The following is a 25,781-nucleotide window of genomic DNA, read 5'->3' as shown; positions in this document are numbered from 1 at the left end:
TGTTTGTGTGTTTTTATAATCCATAAACTGTCATTCATTTCTACATGCCTGTTTTCCAATCTCTTTTTATCGCTTAGAATTAAACAGGCTGTTTTATAGACGTGCCTTTGAGACTAATAATATGCAAATGACCCAACTGTAAATGTTCTGAAAGGCTGTTCTGTTTTGTGCCTCATTCAAAAAGCAGGCCAGGCTGAAATAAAAATAAACTGTTACAAGTTCAGACTGAAAATCTTCCACTGCTCCTTTCAAATGTGTTGATCTTTAAGAAGAACTATCACGTTGAATTGATGTGGTCTAAATTGCTGTAGGCTAAATGGGAGGCCTTATGGAAATGTGCTGGTGTTGTGATTAACTGAAAATGGGCCATTTCTGCAGCTCAGGTTCCAATAATGGACTGTATAGTGTGGGTTTGGTTTTAAACTATATCAACATTCACATAGAATGATGATGATGGTGATGAATATTAAGTGTTATTTAAAAAAAATCAAAAATTTCGTTTTCCATGATGTGGGCCATTTAAGGCCTTTGTATGCTTGCAGAACTCTTCCTGTGGAAGATGCAACATGTATCTTTCCTGTAGGAGGCTGAAGTGGGGATGCAGCTGTTCTTCGCTGTTGGCCACATCTGAAGCTGCACGCATACTTTCCAGTGATCTGTTTTGTTTCCCCAGCAAAATCCCATCTCCACTCAGCTGCCAACATGCTAAAAAAACTCTCATGAAACTTTTTATGGAGTACCTTGGTGTGCTCTCGCCCATCTGAGCACCCTGAGGTGAAATGAAAGAGGTCCTTTTTTAAAAAACATAGTCCACTTTTGAAAAGGCGAGCAGGGAAATGCAGACAGTTTGGACTGAATAAGTGATCAGCTGGAGACTTGACAAGTGCAACTCAGGACTAATTTGAATTTCCTCGTTAGTGGGAGATAATTAGTCAATGTAGAGCCAACTTTGCTAATTAGGAAGAGGTGAACTTTGCAGATTAGTCAAAAAGAGAAAAAATGTGAAAGAAAAAAACAAATAATTGCTGCTAACCCTCAGGCTTCTGTACACGCAGCAGGAATACAGACACCCAGAACTCACAGACAAGTTAGGAAAAAACACCCAATAATAAGAACTTCTGCATGTTTTCCCAACCTGGCCATAATGAAGATAAGACAGAAAAAAAGAAGATAAAAAAAAGAGAAAGGAAATGAGAGTCTGCATGGAGAGGAGTGAGGGGTGAAAGGGGAGTTTCTGACAACTTTGTGTTAATTGGATTTTGATGATCAGGCAGCAGGTATTAGCAGAAACGCTGTTTCTCTCTGAGCATATACGTGTGTGTTTGAGTGCTGCACTGCCTGGCGAGGGACGCGTGTGCATTTTTGAGCAGCCGATTAAACTTCAGTAAATAGAGTGAATAAGTACAATAAGAAATTAAGACACTTTCTATAAATACCATGTCTAATAACTATAAACACATTCATAACACAATGCATTCATAAGGCATTATAAATGTGACTATAAATATTTATAACAATACATTACACTTTAAAGCTATGTTTACTAAGCATTCTGAAATGCCAACATAATGCATTGTAAATGGTGTTTATAACATGCTCACATGGTGCATTATGACCTGCCTAGTCACAAACACAGGCATGCCATGATTTAAATAAACTTTTGCTAACACTTTCATTGAATATCAGGTACTGTAATGAGCCAAAACATTATAACAACTCAAAGATGAAGTGAATAATGTTGATTATCTCGTAACAATGGCGCATGTGAAGGTCTGGAATATATTAGACGGTAAGCAAACAGTCAGTTCTCGTAGTCATTGTGTTGGATGTGGGAGAATTGGGCAGGCGTGAAGACCTGAGTGACTCTGACAAAGGACAGATTGTTACAGACAGACGACTGGGCTGGAGCATCTCAGAAATGGCTACGCTTGCGTCTTAAGTGTTTTTTGGGAGTCTTAGTAAAACTAACCCCACCATTGTGGAGGCTGAACTTTAATACTGCAGCTTGTTTTAATCAAACTGACTTTGCCTTAGAAATGCTTTATATAATGACATCACATTCTGCAAAAAAGGTGAATCTGAAATGTTTCCATATCCCATTTCACGGACATTGCAAATTTTACACCTTTAGCTTCCTGGCTTACCCATTACTGACTAATGAGGAATTTCTGTTTATTTTAATTTTTTTTTCTTTCAGAAGCGTTGCACAATAGATGCCAGGCAGAGCTGTTTAAACACTTTCTTTTTAGAAATGCTGTAGTGTTCTGGAAATTGCTCTGTAAGAGCTGGATGGTGTCCTTCCTCAGTCCAGCTCTACCTCTACACACAGTTTGTGTTTGTCGTAAGGGGTACGTGGGGGAATGACACCTAATTTACACCTACAGGCATTTCCAATGTAGGTATCATTGGAGTTTCCAAAGTAAGTATCTGCAACATCTCACATACTTTTCTGCCAAAGTTAAATGGAAAAAAGTGTTGACATTCAGAAAATATTACTGATAATTTCCATTTCCGTAATTTACATCCACCCACTTGGTGAAGCTTCATCATCAATGCTTAAAACGGTGCTATAGTACAGCCACCAAGAGGATGATTATAATAATGTACCTGTGACTTATTCACATAATTCAGCAATCAAAAAACATAAAACACATTCAAAAACATAGGTGTGTGTGTGAGAGAGAGAGAGAGAGATTTTATACAGCACTCACCAAGAGCAGGTTCTGCACAGTCTTTATACTGTTCTGGGGTACAGTATGGAGAGTCTCCTATATAGAGAGAGAGAGAGTTGAGCTTCTGTTTATACTCAGTCTTGATGAATTAATGATGAGCTTTAGGAAAGTGTACTGAGAGGAAATAGCCCTGCTGTCCCAAACTTCACCCCATCAACCCGAACACAACTGCTGACCAAACTCAATAACAGTCTGCGTGTGTGTTTCTCTAACTACTGCTTGCAGTTTCTTGCTCTAAATCCTACTTTTTAACTCCTAAAGGGCCCTTGTCATGGAAAACTGAATTTTCCCCACTTTCTTCAAATAAAACTATTTGAAACAGTACATAAACATTGCTGATATTTAAGACATAATTCACTCTCCAGTCCAGGCAGTCAACATCTGGAAACTAAACCTCAAAAACAGACAGTTTTGACTCTATTGTTTCTATGATGTCACAAAAATACAACAGATTTACATATATCCACCTATTTAGCCTACAGCAGTTTAGCCCCAGGCATGATGAAGCCCTAGGAAGTGTTTCAGACTGAACTGCTTTCTGAATGAGGCACAGCACAGGGCAGCCAATCTGAACAGAATCATTTACATACATCAGTCTTAAAGGCACAGTAACAAAAACATTTAATTGTGTTTTTGGTGCATAAAACTACACTTAATGCTATATGGACATCAGGAGAAAAATACGTACAAGACTGCAGGATATGGGCCCTTTAAGGCTTTTACAGTGGGACAGGGACAATCTGTCATCTTGGCTGTCGCCATGCCAACACTAGATGACCATGATAGGTCCCTGAAAGGCCTTTATACACTGAGTGTGATTTATTTGGACGACAATAAATTAATTAGAGCACATTAGCGATTAGAGCTCTGTATAACTGATAATCTTGCACACCGGACACAATTTTTGGGGCAGTGAAAACAACATTATTTTATTCACCCCCTGTTAAATATATGTCTCATTCATCGCTCACTGAAACAAGTGCAGACTCTAAGCTTTCAATCTGTACCACATTTGTGTAAAATTAGAAAAAGTAGTGTTTTGTTGTGTACAGTCTTGTTTTGTGGGGGTGAAAAGGCATCCTTTACATTTTATCATGCTTTTGTCATTTTTGACACCAAAAAATGGCAGACCCAAACTGCTGAAACAGGATATAAACTGAATATAAATGTAACTACTTAATTACACATGAATAGTACAACACAAAACTATTGGAACTCTTATAACTTCTAAGGATCAAAAACCCCAGCACATGTACACATGCTCTCCTCACGTGTAAACTCTCACCTCAACCCCACAAACCTCATTTTCACATCATATTACATAGTCCCAGAATACTCTCTTACTGACCACACAACTACACAATCTCAATCTGCTCTAAACTGTGTGTTTCCTTTTAGCTGGAATTTGAAGTTGTGTGAGATACACAGAAAACTCAACATCCTAATTTTCTGGTTCAGAAAGATTTTTCATAAATGTATTAATAACTAGACCAAACAGCCTCCATTCAGAATGAGCTTTGAGAAGAGCTCTCAGAGTGGATGAGTAGCTAACAAAGGTATTAATGCACTGAGTCATATATAAAACTCAGCAGCTAATTACCAATGACCAATTAGTTCATTATTACATCCTGAACATCAGTCCAATTAGCTGAGGGTATTAGGTTACCGGGGAGGGGGGATGGGGGGGCAGAGAGAGAAAGAGAGAAAAACTGACACTACATAAAACCTTTAATTATCATAAAGCATAAATCACCACAAAATATATAAATAGGTGCAATAGTCAGTAGATACTGTTGAAACTGCTCTCTACATATATACATACATACATACATATATATGTATATATACACACACACATTCATAAAACGGATAGTTCCGGTCCTAAAATCTGATTGGCTAAGCTGCATGTGAAGCCGTTGTAAAATCCACAATATACACAGCTATGACCGCCTCACAAAAGATATGACTAACTGTAAAAGGGCAATATAAAACACTAAAGAATGTGACTTGAATGACTGACATGCTTCAAATGTCTGTTTCAGTCAGAAGTCAGATCAAACTCGGGCTGAGTCTCAAACGACTCCGTATTCCCTAAACAGTGTGCTTACCTAGCTATGGATGTTTAGAAATTCTAGCCTCTACAGCCTGATAATTTACTGAGTATGGATGTTGCTGAATCCTAAATGACTATTTTTTTTGCTAAATTATTTATTCACTGTTGGGCTGCAGCATCCAGTATTTAAATTCCTATGTAGTGCACTATGTAGGGAGCAGACTCGGTGGTAATTTAGTGACCAAAAAGTACTTACATAGTGATGGTACTTATATAGTGATGGCTAGTGAAACAGCACTGTTATCATATGTTAATTGTTACACAAAAAAGGTTAAAAAGTTCATGAAATGACTGCAATATACAGCGATCGCCGGCCGAAGGTTGTTCTCATTCAGTGGTCCATGGTTGCTTGCCAACAATACCATACTCTAAAGTAACTGCATTTCTTGGCGAAATACTTGTTCATGTCAATTATTATGAATAATAATTAAAATTATTTTCTGAAAAAGTGTGTATTTTAGGGTAGTTTATGTCAGCCGCCGTTTTATAAAAGCAACAAGCCACGATGCGTTACTGGTTTTATCACAGGGAAGGGAGGGAAGAACACGCCTCCCCATGATAAAGTTGTGTGTGTGTGTATGTGTGTGTGTGTGTGTATATATATATATATATATATATATATATATATATATATATAGTTATAAATGCTTTGATTGGTTAGAGGGTCTATTGCATATTGCAGCTTTCTGAGATATCAAAGGCCAATAAACGATACTGATTAATAGATGATCAATTGAGCAGCCCTAGAGTTTGAGCCTGAAAACTGTATGCATGAGAGAGAGAGAAAAAGAGATGAAGAGCGAGTCAGCGAGCGAGAAAGCATTGAAATGCGCTAGTAAATTGGTGCTGTTGCATCCATTCAGTTAAATCTCTCACTTGAACGGTCTGATCTGAAACAAAGAACTTAAGAAATGGAGTTGTTTTCCAATCTGAATTCAAATATGGTAAATAATTTGCTTATAGTGGGGAAATGTGTGAATAAATGACTGTGTGACAGAACGAGAGAGAGAGACGGAGAGAGAGGACAGAAAGGAAGGAGAGATAGAGCAGATGAAAGGAAATTAACCTGGCATGTGGACCATCCTGCAGTTGCAGTTCTCCACAATGTAGCGTGTCTCGCACTCAATGCGGCAGGCTGTGACGCTGTAGACCTGAAAGAAGCCTGAGTCCAGCGCCCGCGACACGCACTCCCCCCACGGAGGAGGCAGATATGTCAGCTACAGAGAAAGAGAGAGAAAGAGAAAATTAGTCAGAATTGAAAATGGTCTTATCAGCCAAGTATGATATCACTAATATAAAAACTGAGTTGACAGAAACTCACACAAAGACAAACATAGTAACAAGTAAAAAAGCAGAATACAGTAGGAAAGACAGATACACTGTAGGTTTGTAGACACCTGCTGATCCAGCATTATAAATTTAGTCCAGGTCATTGTAGCATTTTAAACCCAAAATTGTGTTGTAAATCTAAACAAAGATCTTAGGCTGGCTTTACACAGTGAAACTTTCATGCAACTAGTCGCATGTAGTGAGTTGCATGCAGTTGAATTCCAAAGGCTGACAAAGAGTAATAAACACTGGCACAAGCGGCCCCTTAACAGCTATTCGATAGTCATGATCAGCATTTTGATGGACTGTTTCGTGCAACTTGTAGTTTGAGAAACTTAATGTTGGGACACTCGCAGCTGTTGCAGCTGGGTTTCAAGTGAGTTGCACGATGCTTTACATAATGCAACTCAAGTTCAGTTTAGTTTCATGTAAGGTTGAAAGTAGCTTTAACGTAGTTTTAACGAGTAAAGCCGGCCTTAATTTCATACAGTCAAAGGCCAAAATACGGGCACCCGTTGTCAGATTACATGTATTGGTGACTTTCTTAGTAAGTACTAAGTTAACATGTTCTACAAAGAACACAATTCTGCACATATTAACGCACAAGTACTGTTCATTTGCTGAATGTAACATACTGAGAAAAACGAGAACTAGAGGTCTGTACAAAAGTTATGGTACATTTCATATTTTATTATTTCCCAATATGTAAAATTCAACAAATAAACAGTAATCATGCATTAAATTTTGCAGACGAATGCCATATTTAATTTTGTTCTCTGTAGAGGATGCGCTAACTTGTTTTCACTTAGAAAGTCAACAAAGCATGTTGGCAGGGGTATGCAAACTTTGCACACAACTGTAATCTGGCATTAGGTTGAATGAGATTATGTCATGATTCTGTAAAGACTGTCCAACTTGGCCAGAGTTGAACCCATTTGTGGGCGAAGCATAAGAGAGGAGTTTAATTATCAAAAAATAATTAAATCCCAATGCATTATAAAAACATGATCGGCAGAACAGAATGGCTCTATTTGAGACACACGCGCAGTCTGTTGTCTCTGGTGTCAGTTTTGTGGCACAGTAACAAGCAGGTGTGGCCTTCTGAAACTCCAACAAATGGCTGTGCAGATGTCATACGGCTTCTGAGAAGCGCGAGGCGCAGAGGCGTCCTCAGAATTCCTAATGAGCTCATTTTGCCCCGAGCACACGTACACACGCACACACAAACACACACACTGAAGAGCCGGACCGCCTCCCACACTCTCACACACACAGCACAAAGAGAAACCAAAGAACTCCAAATGACTATCACCCCACTGACCCTGCACTAAGAGGGAGAGAGAGAGAATTTCACAATTTCACCAAAACTGTCCCTGTCAGATAAACAGCACTTGAAGCTTTCCTCTCTCAGAGAGGAGAAAATCAAGCTCCACTGTTGCTTCAGATCTGAAAAAATCCACAGGTGTTGCTGTCCATCCTTCCACTGTGAGAAGACAACTAAACTTTTCTTAATTAGAAAAAAAAAGAGGGGGACAAATATATAAATATACATCTTTATCTTTTATTTATTTGGTCACTTGACATAATATCACTAAAAATGGATTTAAATTTGATTAAATCATTCAGGTTTACTTTTAATCATTAATCCGAACGCTGGATGTACATCCAAAAAGAAAGAAGCGTTTTAGATTTTTAATTTCTTCAGGCTGGGTCTCAGTGTTTGTCATGCTTCATGAGAATGAGCCGTCAATTCATTGTGCATGAATAATATATATATTGCACAAACACAATTTTGTCCTTCAGTTCACTTAGGTTTGGTGAAGATTGTGGATTATTTATAACGAATTGATACAGTTGAATTGTGTTCATGTGGAAATTATGTTCATGTTCCACTCAAATAAATTCAGCGCACCACTTTTTTCCAGTGGAATTTTTGTGGAGGGCTTAGGGAAAAGCAAAAGATAAAGACCAGGTGGGCTGTAATAAGGGGCCATCTGCGCCAAACTGCATGCAGCCCTTATCTCATATTCCCACTGTTCCATGTGGACCTCCTTTATTTACCCTCATTAGGAGGCATCGTGGGTATCGTAGTCTTCTGACTGACACTCAGCCAAAGAGGCCGGCACAGGCCTTGGCTGTGAGTCGAGTGAAAGGAACATAACAGCTTTCCACGTGAGCCTGCTGTGAAGCCTCTAAGCTACAGATTAAGGAACTAATATCAAAAACGTCCGCTATCAGAAAATGATATCTGTGGGGTAAATGAAATTTGTCTGGGGTGGTGAGATTGAATCAAAGCTGTGTCAGCTGGAGAACATCACAATGGCTTATCCTATTAGCTTAGCCATGGCGAGGAAAACAGCAGCCAAGCTAATACAGCTAGCGTTTAGGGTCAGGGAGCACATGCACTACAATGCTCGATTACAGAGGATCGTATTAAAGGAAAGAATCAAATGTACACCTGAACCCTTTTCCCAAATGTGGTTGATCAGATATAACACAGACACATTTCAGGCTTCTACATGTCTGCTATTACTGTTTTAGCTCTGTAATGTACTTTTGTCTGTTTTCATAGATCAGGAGTTCTTAACCTTCTTTGGGGTTAAAACTACATCATGACCCTCTTTTGGCCACCATGGTCCCACTCCAGCCCCCCTCCCACACACCAGTGTTCACAATAAAGAAATTACAGAAGGATAATCAAAGAGTAAGTCTGCTAACTTACTGGACCTGCATTCCTTAGCTAGCACTTCACCACAAACCATAAATCTTTAGCCTGGTGCTAAAAAATGCTTCAAGTTCAGCGGTCAGGAAAGACCCCCTCAGTAATGAGCAAATGACCTAATAGAAATTTATAATCATCATTAGCCTGTCTTCCATGGCCTGTAGGTAGAGCCATTCAGCAGAGCTTGTATGCAGTAGTGAAAATGATTTTCTCTGTTTGATAAAGTATCGTAAAGTCTTGTAGCACCACTCTCTCTTGTATGTGGGCTTTATGACTCAAACACTCAAGACCAAAGAAAACATGGTAGAAACATGAGGAGGCGTCTGGCTGCAGCTGGGACTAATTTTACTCTGCAGTCACCAATTCCATCATTTATATTGTTGAGTGTCGGCATTACATTTGCTGAAGAATGCATATTCACTTGTTTAAGACTTGAAGTTTAGGACTCAGAACTTGACTTGAGACTTGCCTGTACTGACTCGGGACTTGCTGTCTTGACTTCAGACTTGGGACTTACCTGTCTTGACTTAGGACTTGACTCGGGACCTGACTCCGAGCCTGACTTGGGATTTGACTTGCCTGTCTTGACTCGAGACTTGCTTGTCTTCCTTATTTGTATTGACTTGCTTGACTTAAAGCTTGACTTGGGACCTGACTTTGGACTTGCCTGTTTTGACTTGGAACTTGCCTTTTCTGAATTGGGACTTGCTTGACTTGACTTGGGACTTGACTCGGAGCCTGTACTCACTTGGGACTCTAATGTAGTCTTTTCTGCACAGACTCAAGGACATGCAGTCAGGTAAATTGGAGATGCTAAATTGCCCCAGGTCTGTCTTGGCTTGGGACTTGAGACTCACTTGTTGCTTGAAACTCAATAGCTTGTTCCCACCTCTGTGTTTCCCCCCCCTCTTCTTTTGATTAGAGCACTATGGCAAATTACAGCAAAATTATAGTCAAACAACCTTCAGGAAACAATGCCCAGAAAGGTCTCTCTGTAAATTGATGAATTATTCATACGTTTCTGAAAGAGTTTTTGTTTGACCTCGGAAGTCACAGTTATCACAGGTGGTGATAAAAGCATGGTGCAATTTCATATTAATTATTTCTCACTTGTATCCCCAAAAAAACCCTCAAAACTGGATTCTAAACTTTTTGAAGAGGAGATCTTTTATTATGGTTTGAATTTATTGGTGTACCGTCTTATTTTTCAGAAGGGAAAACATCTTTTACATTTTTGGCCTTTTTTCATTTCGTGACATCAAAACAAATGGAAGACAATGCAGACTTGAACATGTCAATACAGAATATAAATGCAGGGTAAATATGTAACTGTAATTTTGTTCGTACATTTACATAGTACAGCAAAATGGCAATAATAACTGTATTCTTCTAAGAGTTAAGCACAATGATTTGTATATATGTAAAATGTGCTGGTTATAGCTTTAAATAATACAGGAGAAGGTAGAAGGATTTCATTTATTAAAGCATCCATAAGTAGCGGTGAATGACTTTACATACAGTTCAACCTTCAGACCAGTAAAACATGTATCCTGAACCAATTCACAGCATGTCAGTGATACGGACCTATTCATTTACTCTTAAACATCTCTGTTCTCATGTGGTCGGCATTTTAATTACAGCTCATGTCCTTCACGCTGACCTTCTCTACCTTAATTACACCTTAATTAAAAAGGGAACAGGCCCACACAAAACCTGATTACTCCAACTGTGATCACACAGCACCTGGCCGTCTGAAACCCAGAACGGACCATTCAGCAGCTTGCTATGATAAACTCTCCCAAGCAGAGCAGAGTGATGGATCACCTGTGTCAGTATATCAGCAAAACAAAATATTGATTTTAAGTTTTAGTCATAGATAATGAGCATTTTACCCATGATAACATTCTACAAACAGAAACGGAACACAACAGTCCAGGTAAACAGCTGGCCAGACTATGTCTTTTATGCATAGCGTAGCAGCACTCAGGAAGGAGTTAATTACCTTCATTAATACAAACTTAAACATCATCTGATCCTGTAATACTGTGATATATTTGGGAACTTTTGTGTTATTTAATTTTCACTACTGCCTAGCAATAAATGAAATAGAAGATCACAACTGCTTCACTTAAGGTTTCACTGCAAGTTCACCTTGAGGAAGGCCGTTGATCAAAGTACAGCACTGCTTTCTGTATTATACTAATGACAAAGGTATCATTTAATTATTAGGCATTACTTAAAGTGGAATTACACTGATGTTTAAAGATTTCTGCAGAATGTATTCACTGAGATGTAAACAAAGTCATTCAGAACAGTTTGATGTGAAATGGTTCATTCTAGAGAAATTTACTGGGTCAGGTTTCTTTACAGTGGTGCTGATAAGAACTACAGGCTGCAATGTCTACAATGCAAATATAATAATTTTATTTCCTATCAAAAACCTCCAGTGACCCACCATGTGCCTTTTACATGTTGATGATTGTAAAACAGTGGTAGTCTGAAAAGAGTCTTTAGCCATTGGGACAGTCCCTCTCTGGCTGAGGGGCTTTGCAACTACACTATAGCATCACACAAGCGGCTGGCCTGGGAAACTTTGTAAGCTCAAAATGTCCTTAGCCCTGAGTGGGTGGGCGGGTGGGTGGGTGTGTGGCGGGGAGGGATGTTGTAGCGTTGCTCAAGCCAGCTTTGTAGCTGTGGTGGAGCACCCCTCATTCAGCCAAACACCACCAGTCCAGGCAGCCACACAGCTACATTAAACAAGCGGGCAGCCACATACAGTGCAGCAGCACTCAAATGACCAGCCAAAGCAACCACATGGTTGCTGAGATTCTTTGCATAAATTGTATGTTTTAAGCTGAAACTTTATCTCAAAACTATTGTAAAACAGTGTCTCAGGCATCAGGCAGGTAGCTTTTAGAGGCACTAAACTCTTTAGATGTCTGTTCACCATCACCACCACTGCACACAATTCTGAAAGTTTCTCTAGAGCTGAGCATTTCACATCAAACCACTGTGAATGAATTTGTTTACATCTCAACCATTTCATTATGCAGAAATGTTGAAAAAACAGAGGAATTTCCTGGCAAGAAACAAGAAAAACTGTGGTTAGTTCAGGGTTGCAACATTCAGTAGGTAGGTTAAACTTTAGTTCAACTTTCCTGGATGATGTAAAAACAGAAACATGTACAGAATGCTAAAATTCTCCTACCCATGTCATCTCTTCAAAAAACTAATCTCACCATCAACTAATGGTGGGTGATATGGCAAAAATATCAAGACACTATAAAAACAGAAATCACAAACTACAAATACAAGGATTTTTACTGACTGTTTCACATACTGCACTAAACCCAATTCAGCAGAACTGATAATGCTTTCTTTGCAGTAAAACATGCGTTTGGTCAGTGTTTATTAGGCACTGACAATGTCCACTTTGATAACAGAATTTATCACAATAGCAATAAATAATTGTCATATTGCCCACCTCTAACAACAGGTTCACTATATAGGTGTACAATTACAGACTGTAGTTCATCTGTTGCAGCACAATTTATCAGCCCCATTCTGTCTCGTTCATCAGTGGTCAGTTTCTGGCCACAGGGCCAATGTTACCCAGATATTATTTGTTTGGTGGTCCATTCTCAGCTCAGCAGTGACACTGACATTGTAGTAACATATTAGTGTATGTGGTGCTGGTATGAGTGTATCAGATGTGGCAGTGTTTGAGGTTTTACACGTCAGGTTGAGAGTGGAATGCCACCCAAAAATATCAAGCCAAGAGGTCAGAAACTGACCACTGATGAAGGGTTAGAGGACGGCTAACACATCCTAGGCAACAGATGGGCTACAGTCTTTTACCGTGCACCAGTGAGGTGGTGCGACAGAGGAGGGGTTTCTAATAAAGTGACCAGTGAGGGAATGATTTCACATGCTGATGTTCCAGCTATCTCCTGCTTTCAGGAATCAGATCTGCTCTTTCTGACAGTTAAGCCAAGCAGATGATCTGTTTTGGGCAGCAGCAATCAATAGGTTAAAAAGGTGGAAGCCACCAACTGTGGCCCTGTTCTCTCCCCTGCATTACAACACTTTTAATGGCTCCCAGCCAAGCCATTATCAGCCCCTCTCCCTCTCTCTCTCTTTGTGGCTGTGTGAGTAAACTCCAAAGTAAATCTTAAGTGAAGTGCAAAGTTTCCTACTGCGCCCTCCTACGCACTTTTATTTCCTAAATGCTACGAAACGATTTCAGTTGCGTGACATTTCATGACGAATGGAACGGACTTAGTCATTCCCACAGTTTTTTGGAAGGAAAGCAGTCCTATTGCTCTGGAAAGCAGTGAGTCAAATGGGAGCCCGATCAAGTCCACACAGCAGCAGAGTGCCTTTCCATACTCCAGCCTTTCTAAAGCTAATGAAGAGCCTTTCTTAAGCGCTGAAGTGCAGAAAAGTGCACCAAAGTCAGCTTTTGCAATGACGCCTGACATTTCCATTGGACAAAATCAGAAGATTCTACAAAACGGCCCATTAAGAGACCACAAATTGCTTTAAAATGTGCCCTAGACACGTTTTAGGGCCTTTATTGTGGCTAAAGTCACCACCAGGTACTATAAAGGTTTACTAAAGGTCAGACACATAGTAACTTAAAAGCACTACCCTTCATTATTTTATACACTACCAATTAATTTCTTTATTTTAAATCACTGTTATTTTAAATATAAAAGTATATACAATGCAGATTTAAATATTTGATGTTTATTCAATATTTCAAGCCTTTTGGGAACAACAAGTAGCTTATATGCTAAATAATACACTATGTATTTACAGTATGGCTCATCAACTTATCTGCCTTAAAATTTGGGCACCACGTTTGAAATAAGAAGCATTCTGGACACTGCTTTCATTATAACTTCAGACTCAATATTAAACCGCTTTCTCAATTATTTCACATTGCTGTGAAAAAGTATTAGCTTCTTCCCTTTATATCTATTTTTGCATATGTCAAAGTGAATGCTTTTAGATTTTCAAACCAAATGTAATAGAGAAAGAGATTATATATTATAGGGAGCAAAGTTATCCAACATGCAAATCAGCTGTAAGAAAAAGTAAAAGCTCCTTAACAGCAGCAACAAACAGTAACACTTTACTTGAACCTGATGGAAGATTTTGAATAAATACACCCTTAATCAATAAGTAAATAGACAAGTAATCAATAATCAAATAGTTAAGCATTGACTAAAAGGGAATATTAAATTCTCACTAAGACGTAATATAGGAAGCATTAGACCGTAGTCTACCAGTTTGGGTGCTTTCCAAAAGCAAATGGACTTAGTTGACCTTACCTGCAGGTGCATAAAGTGAACTCTTGTGAACGCATATGATATCAAAGAAATATGGCCTTTCAGATGAAGATGAGATGAACTGGTACGAACTGGCTAAAACCAGCTTTTTAAAAAAGAAGTGTTGTATATAGTTGAACTTAAGGGAGGCCGAGTGATGGAGAAGTTTTGAATCTAATGGAAACTAATGGAACATCAAGTCTGATAAGAAAAATGAGGTGACATCATAACACCCCAGATAAAGTTACATAAGGCGTGGTCTGAACATTGTATTTGCCACCTGATGCTGGATTAAAGAAGAAGCCCTTTTCCCGACAAACTCTGCTGCATAACATTAACAGTACCATACCATTAACCTGTGATGGTAGATGTCATATGTTGTCATGACAGATTTTGTTCAATAATATAACACAGTCACGTTACCATTACTGGTAATCGTAATGTTATGTTGGTGTTGTGTCACAATGTTCAAGTAAAGTGCTACCCAACAAATACAAAGGAAAGATAAGCTATTAAAATATACCAGTGTGGAAAGGGTTGAGCCATTACCTACAAACTGAGAACCACAGGAACATTGGTGAATCCTCACAAGAGTGGCTGGCCTGCCAATATTTCCCCAAGGGCACAGAAGCAAATCATCTTGGAAGTCACCAAGGGTTGCAGGAGAACATCTAAGGAACTGCAGATCTCTCTAACCTCAGATAAAACCAGTCTTCATGATGCAGTCATGGCATTCATGGAAGAGCAGCAAGTCAGAGAACATTGCTAACCAACAGAAAGATCATTTGCAAAAAGCAACTCCTAAGCCTTTTTGGATAAGGTTCTACGACCACATCAGTTCAAAGAGCAACTTTTTGGACATCATAGGACCCTTCATATCTATCGTAAACCAAGTCCTGTTTTTCACAGTAGGAAAAGCATACCAACATTCAAACATGGTGGTGGTACAGAGAGAAGGTAGAGAGAAACGGGGGATGTTTTGCTGCCTTTAGACCAAAACAGAAAAGCAAATCCACATATGAATGGCTGAAAAGAAACAAATGTTCTGGAGTGGCCTTGTCAAAGTCCTGACTTGAACCCAACAGAAGAGCTGTGCCAAGGCCTCAAAACCTACCAATATATCTGAATTAAAGCAGTTCTAGTACGAAGAGGGCTTAAATTCCTCCACAACAATGTCAAATTATAGGAAATATTCCTTGCAGTTATCGCTGCTAAAGGTCATGCTACAAGTTTTTCATTTTAATGGGGCAGTTCTATTCTCACATGAGTGATCTTTGCTCTATAAATAAATTAAATAACACTTTCAAAGTGTGTTTTGTGTTTGATAAGGTCTTGTTTTTCTAATATTGCTTACCAAAGATCAAAAGGCATTCACTGTGGGGGAAAAATGGAGGAACGTGGCAAATACTTTTTCACAGCTCTGTTCATCTTTCATTTATTAATCTTTTATAGGTTCCTACAAACAGTTTGAAAGATATACTAGCATCACACAATCATTCTATACATGTACAGTTTCAGCAACAAAATGGGTCTCATATTAATGAAAACTGTGAATGCAAACTTGTGAACGTGTTAATGGCTGAGTGTTATATAAATATCTACAGGGCTTAATATCTCTACTCTAAATTAGCCACCTGCTCAGGGTGCAATGTTCCAACAGTAGCTTTTGGCCCAACAGCAAAAGCTCCTACTGCTTAAAGAGCACGGCTATCAAAATAAAAATGCCACATTAATACGACTGTGTCTATGCGGAAGCCCTGGTTGAAGACTGGTTGGACTGACCTCATTTTGCATAATTACAGCCAGAGTCGTCACGGGCTGCCTGAGCAGAGGCCGTGCTGAAGAAGTGATCAAACGCGAGGAGAAGGAGCGGTGGAAAATGAGGCATCGCTGTGGGAAGTCTCGGGGTCTTTTTTTTAGGTGCTTGAAGCCTGAAAGGAAATTAATTAGCCAAAGCTAAATTTGCTGTGACCACCCCACCACCCCTGTGATGCACGCAGGGTGGAGTAGAAGAGTGGAATAGCATGAAGAAGCTAAAGGGAAACTGTCACTCAAACTCTCCATCGCTCTCTTCCAGCTCCGGCAGCTAGCGCTGAGAGTCAGAGGGCACACGCAATACAGCAGCCAGCTACACATGATCACACTGGGATCAGCTAGCACTGAATGCCAACTTTAGCTAGACTCCAAAACCTCAATGTGGGTTTCCCACTCAACTTTTGCTGGCCTTAACTGACTCGCAGCTCGACTCAGATCCTAGACTGCAGCCTAAAAAGCATTCAAAAAACTTGATGGTAAATAAAACTTTTAGTTTCTGACATAACGGGGGCACATTTACCTGTCAGTGTTGTGACCATCATGCACAATCATTTACTGTAATATTCCACTCTTTCAAGTGTATTGAATACATTGTGTCAGTGACCACTGGCTCTGGTTTTGGGGAAGGAGATTTGGGGGCGCAGTATGCAGAGCTGCACCATGGTCCGCACACCCACACAATGAAAAAGGACATTGTTGGTGTTGATTGTTGTTCTGTTAGTCTAAGATGTGTGTACATGTTATTCGTGTTATTTTGTGTTGGGCTTTGGGTTAGTTACCATTAGGGGTGGGATAAAATATCGATACGGCAGTATATCTTATTGCTTTCATTTGTAATACTTTATCAATACACTGGCGTCAAATATTGATTTATTTATTAAAACATGCATGCACTGTAAATGCTCTAAAGAGACTCCCCCTCCCATTTGATTCACCAGATTCACTACTTCATGACTCCACATGGTGGCACTGATCAAATGAATAGGGTAAACCTGCACTGAAGAAATGACGGACAACAGAGGGAAACAAATCAGACAGGCATCGTCCTCGTTTACGTCGTAGGTCTGGGCCCACTTCAGACTTTACAGCTTTGAAGGGACAAATGAAAGACACAGACTATGCAATTTGCAAGAACTGCCTCGTTAAAATAAAGCACACAGGAAACACAACGAACATGCATAGCTACCCTCATCATCTTTTTGTTGATTAAACAGCTAACATTGCCACAACTCGAAGTCAGCCTACAATTATTACAGTTTTCAAAGCAAAACTTCCTTTTACGTCTCTGAGGGCTACCAGTGTTTTAAGAGAGAAATGTGTATTTTTGCATTAATATTTATTTTTGGTATACATTTATTTTTTTCTGTAAGTTTTCACAGTTAGAATTTTAGTGAGGCACAGTTGTGTTTCTTTAATTACACAGATATCGTGATGTATCGTAGAAGATTGTCTTGCAATATATCGAGTATCACAGAATTGCAGTATCGTGATATCATCATCATGGGCAATGTATCGTGATAATATTGTATTGTGAGACGCCCTGTGATTCCCACCCCTAGTCAGCATGGGTGTTGTGTTTACTGTAGAGTGGAGAGCTATGGCTAGTAGTGACCTTTCCTGCTATCCCCTGCTGTGCTTACGTGCCTTTTCTTGTGCCTCTCCTGTGTCTCCTTCTCCCTCAAGAATAATATATGAATTAAAAGAAAATGACTCTTTTTTGTTGATGCCAGAAATACAAGCGTACAGCCAGGATCTTTCCACACAGACGGCTGTAACTGAGGCCAAAATACAAGGCTATACGCTGTAAAGTAGGTGTTGCAGTGCATTCTGTATAAATAATACAGCTTAACTTGATTGCTAATAACAACTTGAGCCTTAAGTTGACAACTAAAGACTAAAGAATTGACTTACACTTAGACCTCAAAGACTTTAAGACTCGACTCACACCTCAGAGACTCAACACCTCACTCAGACTCTCATCTCAAGAGACACAAGACTTACAACTCAGAGATGCGAGACTTTACTATGACTCGCACCTCAGAGACTCAAGACTTTAATCCGACTTGCACCTCACAGACTCAAGACTGTACTCAAAATCGCACCTCAGAGACTCAAGACTTTACTCTGACTCACACCTCAAAGACTCAAGACTTTACTATGATTCGCACCCCAGAGACTCGAGACTTGACTCGCAAGTGACTTGTAACATGTCAGAATTAAAACCTGCTGTGTACAGCCTTAAACACTGCAGCAGAAAGTATAAAGACTTAATTCTAGAAGGCCTTTATGAGCTTTAGTGAATGTCTTCATGTACAGCATATCATTCAGACCAGTAATAAATGCATCCTGAACCAATTCACAGCATGCCGGTCATGCTGACCTGTTCATTTAGTCTGGAATGTTTCTGTTCTAATACAGATTGTTCATCTGTCGGTGAGATCACACCTCTCCAACCAAAGGAATACTGGCTGCACCCCAGGACTAAATCACTATAGACCCTGGAGAGCCCAACCAATCCCACCTTTAATTTTTCTCCTTCTTAGCCTCCTTCACTCTTTTCTCCCTCCCACTGAGGCTTTTTAAACAATACTGCAGCAGTGAGTCATTTACCCCCCAGCTAGAACATCACGGCAAATGATAACTGACCTTTTCATTGTCTGAGAACGCTAAAATATTAATTAGAAAAGAGAAAACACTCCATTCTGTAACCCTAAAACTCCATGCTTCTAGAACATTCAACACAGTGGCCTTTTGTTTCTTTGTCTTTCTTTCTTATATTCCTTTCCATTTTCGAGCTGCATTTGTTTCCTTATCTCTGATTAATGCGCCTCATTCTGACATAATTGCAAGGCCCTCTCCGGCGATCTTCACAAAATTCAGCAGCGTTCTGCCAACTGACTGACTGATGAAAGAACTGTCAAAAGTGGTGAAGTGTTTAAGTCAAAACAATGAAAAGCAATCAAAGTTGAAGCACAACAGAAAGTGCGATTTTCACTTTGCATAAAAAGTGAAGCCAAGTCCTAACGGCTGTTAGTCTCTAACGAACACACCATGGAAGACTTGGCATGGGCAGGTCATACTAACATAAGGAAGAGACTTAACAGCTGTTGTAGCAAAATGCAGATTTGAATGAGGGTCCGGAATCAAAGGGCAAGCGAGAGTTGACCATGCATATTGATAGAATGCTGTGGCTTCTGTTACTGCAAGCGGCTCCATGAGCACTAAAGCTAAATATTGGGACGGGATCAACGTAGCACATGTTTATGGAATAAAAGTGAAATCTCACAAAAACGAGCAGTACAATAGCAATGCCGGAGCAAGTAACTGAGAGACCCGAATGGGCTGTGGGCTAGCAAATATGCTGTAAGGAAAACAATGCACAAACAAACCAGCCCCCTCAACCGGTTTTACTGATCTTGGTTAGTTAATAAGTGTTGTAGCGTAGGTAGAGACTGAACTCTGCTAATTGGGGTGAATCTGGCACTGGTTGACACAAAAGCAGTGCTCTAAAGAGTTTTGTATGATTTTCTTATGTAAAACAAGTTCTGTGTTATTACTGTAGCATTAAGGGGAAAAAGCAGCTGATTAATCATGTCTAATCATGTGGAGCTGAAAAACAGAAGAAAAAGAAGGATAGAAAAAGCTCAAAGATAAAGGTATGCTCAGTTGTTTTTGTTGTGTTAACGTTAGGCTATTTGTTTTGGCTTGTAGTTGGACAACAAGAAGAAGCTGACCCAGTGCCTGTCTACAAAAGCAGGTTCAAGGCAGGCTTTCTGAGTTTCAGCTTCACAAAAACAACACCAAAAACAAACACAGACACGGTTAACTTGTTTTAGAACAGCATTTACCAACTTTCTCTATTAATCCAGGTTTAGATATTAGGGCTGCAACAAACAACTAATTTGATGGTCAAATAATCTATCAATTACTGAAACGAATAATCGATTATTCAGATTATGAATTGCTCAATTACCACATAACTCTCATGTAGCTATGAGATGCTATCAAAAATTCACTGTTTTAATGAACTTTCCTGCTAAAACAAAAGATAAATAATTTTTTTCCTGTCAAAATTTAAAACCAAGGATGTGCATTCTGCTGTCTGTCTACACTCTGCTGTAAATAAATGCTGCAACGTGTCGCTCTCCTCTGAGAGCAGATATTCCTCGCAGCAGAGGAGATGCGCACGGCTGGAGCGGATGGGAAAGTGGCGAACGTCTGTTGTGAACCTCTTCTCTGTGAACAGCTGAATCTGATCGATTTTGTGTAAACATTTCATTTCTGCGGTAACCCTTCGTCCAGCTGCCCTGTATATTCCGGAGAACTACCTCCTGAAACTGTTTGCGAGTGATGGCAAACATTCGTGGAGAACAGAAAATGTTTGCAACTGTTAGCAAACATTCTCCTACGCTCGCCAAATTTAAACGCACCAGTGGCCTCGATGTTGAGACAATGATGCAGTGTTTAGAAGTGTAAACATTATCTGGAAAGTGAACAGCGTCATTGTGAATAATAGTTACTTGCTTCTCCATTCAAACTCCAGTAACAATTCAAGAGAACAGAAGTTGTTACAGCTCAGCTCATAACATGAACTAAGACGGCTTTTAACATTAACATTAGCTAACAAGCTAGCACAGCTAGCTTACCGAGATGAATCTTCTTCATCCAGTGAGCCGTCATGTTTCTTCAGATGCTCCAACGTGGAGGATGTGCTCCGATAGCCAGCTAAGGTCGGATTACAAATAGTACAACTGACAACCTTTTTTTTTTTTGAGTTTAGCTCCAAACATTCCTAGTTAGCCAGAGAAACATGCGTGATGACGATACCAACTAATTAACTATTAAATTGGTTGCCAACTAGTTTGGTCGTCAGTTTTAGTCGACCCCTAATAGATAGTAGCACCCCTAATAGATACACAGATACTAGTGCATGTGCACAGGAAAGCATGACATTTATAATGAATAGCCAATCGCTTAAAACATGAGGATAAGAAAGTGTCAAAGAAGGAAGCATTTGTAACAGTAAATAATAAAAGCAAAGCTGTCGCTATTGCCACTAAGCTATGCTTAAAGTAAGCAAGAAACAAACATCTAGCTATCAGCAATACATAAATTAACCAGCTGTAAATTTAAATAATTTGAACAGCTTGTGGCGGTCATCGTTATTAGTTAGCACATCATTTTACGGTACATTACCTGGAAAGGCAGAGTTATGTCTATACTCATTGTGCTTTTAGACTACCTCATACCACTTAGTGCCTGCTATCATGTAAATACAACAAATCTGTCTTATATGCTATGTAAATATGCAAATAGAGATACTTTCTACTCTCTTATACTTCAACTTATGTCTATTTTTTGTTTACTTTTTATTTCTACCTAACTTATGTCTATTTTTATTTCTATTTTTTATTTTCTGCATTGTATATGTAAGTTTATGTGCAATTGTATGTCTTGCTACTAAAACACTGCAATTTCCCTTCAGGATCAATAAAGTTTATTCTATCTATCTATCTCTCTATCTATCTATCTATCTATCTAGAGCCCCCAGAGGGCTAGAGCTTTTTATTTAATCACTAGCTGGCCAGCTTAGTTATCTCATTATAGTAAATAAATAAGAGTAATAAAATGGAGAAGATGAAAATGTTCAGTGTTTTAGAAAAAGCTAGCCTCTAGTGTAGCAGAGAAAATATAGTTGAGTTTGAGATGGGCTGGTCTGCATCACATAACTCGCAGTCTGAAAACAAGGCCACTCTGGTCCAGTACACGTTCTCACATGCTGTATAATCCAAAGACATAAAGTGTTCTGAGCTTTGCTCACCCCTTAAATTCAACTAGGACAGTTAAAGACACTGTTCAAACTTTATTAGAGCATTCAACATTATAAAAGAACAATACTATATAATAATGTGACAGCCATGAGCTAATATCTTGGGCTAAGGAGGAGTGTGCTTTACCCCCCCGTTCTCGAATTCTGAGGTGAAAAGGAAGCAATGCTGCTTGCTGCTTATTTTTTTAATTATACTTTAAACAATATAATCAGCATTAAACTAAGAACATTATTTGATCCTGTCTGTTGAATGTAATGTGCAATACCTGTGTGGATTGAATTGAGAGAAATATACTGAATGATACATTGCAAATCGTTGCATTGTTTCACTGCTAAATTTGCATCTTAGTAGTTGCAGAACAATTTATAGCAGTTATTGAATAATAAGCTGATTAATAACTAAACAATTAACCAACACATAAGAGCAATCTAACAGCTTTTCCTTGGAACCTGAGCTTGAAAGTACCTCAAAATCTACATAATCCAACAACAGTCCCTTAGACTAATTATTCATTTGCCTAGAAAGAAACACAATCACAGTGGCCAGCACATTCCCAGTTGTCACTTTTGTTTACCTAACTGCTCTTCCTGCCAAAAAACACACGTATTTATTTTTGTGAAGAGAAAAAAAACATCATTCATGTACCATTTGTTTTAATGAAGCTTGCCGAAGTTTCTGTGAAAACCTGCCTCAGGCACGTCTTCTTTCCAGAGACGCAAGTTGGAAAACTGAGGACTGGCTTAAAGGTGAGAGGGTGATAGATTTTTGGCTCTTGCTTAAATTTGCACAGGCAATCTGGTCACGCACGCAGGATTTGGCCCTTACTGTTAGCAAGGGAAGGTCATCCAGAAGGCCCTCTGTCAGACAAGACAGCCTGATTAAAAAAATAAAAAAACTCAAGGGCCTGAGAGAGAGAGAGAGAGAGAGGGAGGAGAGAGAGAGAGAGTGAGAGAGCACCTAAAGAAGCAAGACAGAGAAGCGACTCTGGAGGACGAGCTCCAGTCCTCTGTCTTGCGGACATGCAGCTGATAAGCGCTGGACTCTGTCATGCTGACACTTTGTGATAAGAGCAAGAGCAGCTCAGAGGACATCCACTACCGAAATCTCTGACAAGGGAACACCACCACTGACCCTCCACGGCACCTGGGACGTCTCTCCTTTGCTCAGTTTAGTCCAAGCTGTCAAGCTCAAGGCACCTAAAACACCTATGACTTTTTATGTCTTCTCTCCTATGACTACTGTGCTGTAGGCAGCTGCTGCATTCATTATTGGTGAGTCACCTCTGGCCAGTTTTACAGTGAAAAAAATGTTCTTGCTGCTAGAGAGCTCTAGTAAGAGAAAGAGTGGACCTAACATTACCAATAACAGCAATGTCCAGGGGATATTACATTTAGATGTTATTAGGACTACAAGTTCCAAAAAGTTCTCAGTATTACTATGACAACAAGGATTCATGACCTAAAAGCCTTATCTCACAGATCAGGCGACATATTTCAGTAAATGCTACAACGATAAGTTACCATAGATATTACAAAGATGACAATCATCTGTAAATGTTACTACATCAAGTTTCAATACATTTTACCATACAATTTTCAGTAGATGTTTCTATAAACAGAATTACTGGTAGATGTTTTTACAGCAACAAGATTCAGTAGATTTAACTATAGACCTAATTGGACTGGAGGCGTTTATCAGGGAGTCATCTGTAATACATTTTTAACACATCTAATCCGTGATCTTATCAGCTCCTGCATTAGGATGACAAAATTATCACAGCAAAAGTGAGTTTCTAATGGGTTGTATTTTGTACAAACCCATGAGTTTGTGTCACACATGGTCACAGCAGAAAACTAAAAGTTGATGTTGTGAATAGAAAGTAATGCTTTATATCTGTAGCTGCAATTATGACCACTTATATTCCAGTATAGAGAGGAAGGAGACAAAGTCTTCCACCTTGACAAATACATGGCTGAGAAACTTTACCAAAGCATCCATCACGTGAGAAGTGTTTAACATGGATACACATTCTAAAAAATGAAATATGGCAAGTAGCAGCAGTCATGCAGCTATGCAAAGCAACTCGAATGGAGACTAAAATGATTAGATTAATAGTCAAGACAGTTTAAAAAAAAAAACAATAATTCAATAATTTTAGTCAATAATTTTACATGGCCGATCCAGACAGACATACAATCACAGAGTGGCACCTGTAAAGGAGGATATTATCCCAGGATATATATTAATCCCATCTGAATCAGGCTATAGACAACAAGTAAAAGAGAAGTGGTACTATGGTAACAATCGTCAGTAGTTTTACTATGACTACAAGCTTTAGAAGATGTTACTATAACTACAACTTTCAGTAGATGTTACTATAACTAATAGTTTCAGTAGATGTTCATACAACTACAGACTTTAGATGTTACTATAACTGCAAGTTTCAGTAGATGTTACTAGAACCACAGAGTAGATGTTTCAGCAGATGTTACTATTACTACAATCAGGAGATTCAGTACATGTTACTGTTACTACAATCAGATTTTATTACAAGGTTGATTAGATGTTGCTGTTACCACAAACAGGAGACATCACTAAGACAACAAGTTTCACAAGATGTTATTATGACTATAGTCATAGTTGCAGTAGATGTTATTATAAGCAGTTTCAGTAGATGTTCCTGTGAATCCAAGTCTCTGTGCACTGTTAGAAATAAAGGTGCTGTGCAGGAACATTTTTCATTCATCAAGGAACAAACAATGTAAATGTTCCCTCAAAGGTACAACAGTGGTTTTAAGTTCCAGCTGTTTACTGTAAATAAGTTTTTTCCCAGAGAAAAGACACGCATTTGTATCTTTTCATAACCTAATGTTTAAAAACAGAATAATAAAATACAAAGGCTGGAGACAAGATGGGGTGTGTGGAGTCAATGCAACTTAAAAAATAAAAAGTAATGGAAAATAATATGTTCCCTAACAAAAGATAATGAAAACGCACCCTTGATGGTACCACCCCAGTGACGGTTTATCACCTTTTCTTCTGAGAGCGTACAAGGTTAAGCTCTGAGACTGGGTACTTATTTCTCAGTGTTCAACAGCCCTAATCAGCATGAGCTATTAGCGAGTAGCCATTAGGCCGTACTGCTCTGAAATTAGACATTCAGCCATTAGCTCTGCACCAACCGACAGAGCACCAGACGGACACACTGCAAAGGACTAGCATAGACAGCTGAGAGCAAGGTCACGCAGATAGACATCAGAACAGCTCAGACAGCCAAGAGAGGGAGGGAGACATAAACCAAAATGAAGGACATAATCACTCCGACATCAGAGCCGTGGACAGCCGGGTGATGAAAGAGGAGTGGTGCAGAACGAAACTGATATGTGTACAAAAATCCCCCTGGACACACATGTAAGGCTTTACTGAGTGCAGAGCTCAATCTGCTGAACCCAGTGGAAGCTAATGAAAGCCAAACACTTCAGATGAACAGTTAGAGCGTTCGAGAGCATAGACGAGACGGGCAGAACAGCCACCCCTGCCTTGGAGGGGAGGGGCTGGAGTAGGAGAATGGATGAGTGAAGCAAAGGTGGAGGCAAAGGTCCACGTTTCCACAGTAACTGAGAATGCACACTGATTGGCCGTCACTCACCCGCTGCTCTTGTGTGGCTACGAAGGTCTGGAAGCCAGGTGCCACCCCGAAGCCGAGCTCATGAACGAACGGAGGCTCCGCATGACTGTGGATCTGCACCCGCACGCCTGCCTCAAACGCTGTCTCCTCTACGCACATGAGAGAGAAAGAGAGAGAGAAATTTTAGTTCATTAAAGTGAGCTGCAGCATTCCTAGCACTGAGCACCAAGTCATGCACTGTTCACTTTTTAGGAATGTCTCACGCCGCCACCTGAAGC

At 39.5% G+C, this 25,781-nt stretch overlaps 1 protein-coding gene across 1 annotated transcript in view; it reads right to left on the bottom strand.

The window, feature by feature from the left end:
- asic2 (acid-sensing (proton-gated) ion channel 2) overlaps positions 1–25,781 on the bottom strand; it is a 216,077-nt gene that overhangs the window by 15,691 nt on the left and 174,605 nt on the right. The window contains exons 3-5 of the mRNA XM_036589179.1: positions 25,525–25,652; positions 5,912–6,062; positions 2,712–2,768 (exon numbers count right to left, since the gene is read on the bottom strand). Of these exons, the coding sequence (XP_036445072.1) occupies positions 2,712–2,768; positions 5,912–6,062; positions 25,525–25,652 (336 nt within the window). The remainder of the gene's footprint in view (positions 1–2,711; positions 2,769–5,911; positions 6,063–25,524; positions 25,653–25,781) is intronic.

Source organism: Colossoma macropomum, unplaced genomic scaffold (genome assembly GCF_904425465.1).
Source record: "Colossoma macropomum unplaced genomic scaffold, Colossoma_macropomum, whole genome shotgun sequence".
NCBI classification, from domain to species: Eukaryota; Metazoa; Chordata; class Actinopteri; order Characiformes; family Serrasalmidae; genus Colossoma; species Colossoma macropomum.
The sequence above is the reverse complement of the archived record's forward strand: the minus strand, read 5'-3'. Positions and strand labels throughout refer to the sequence as shown.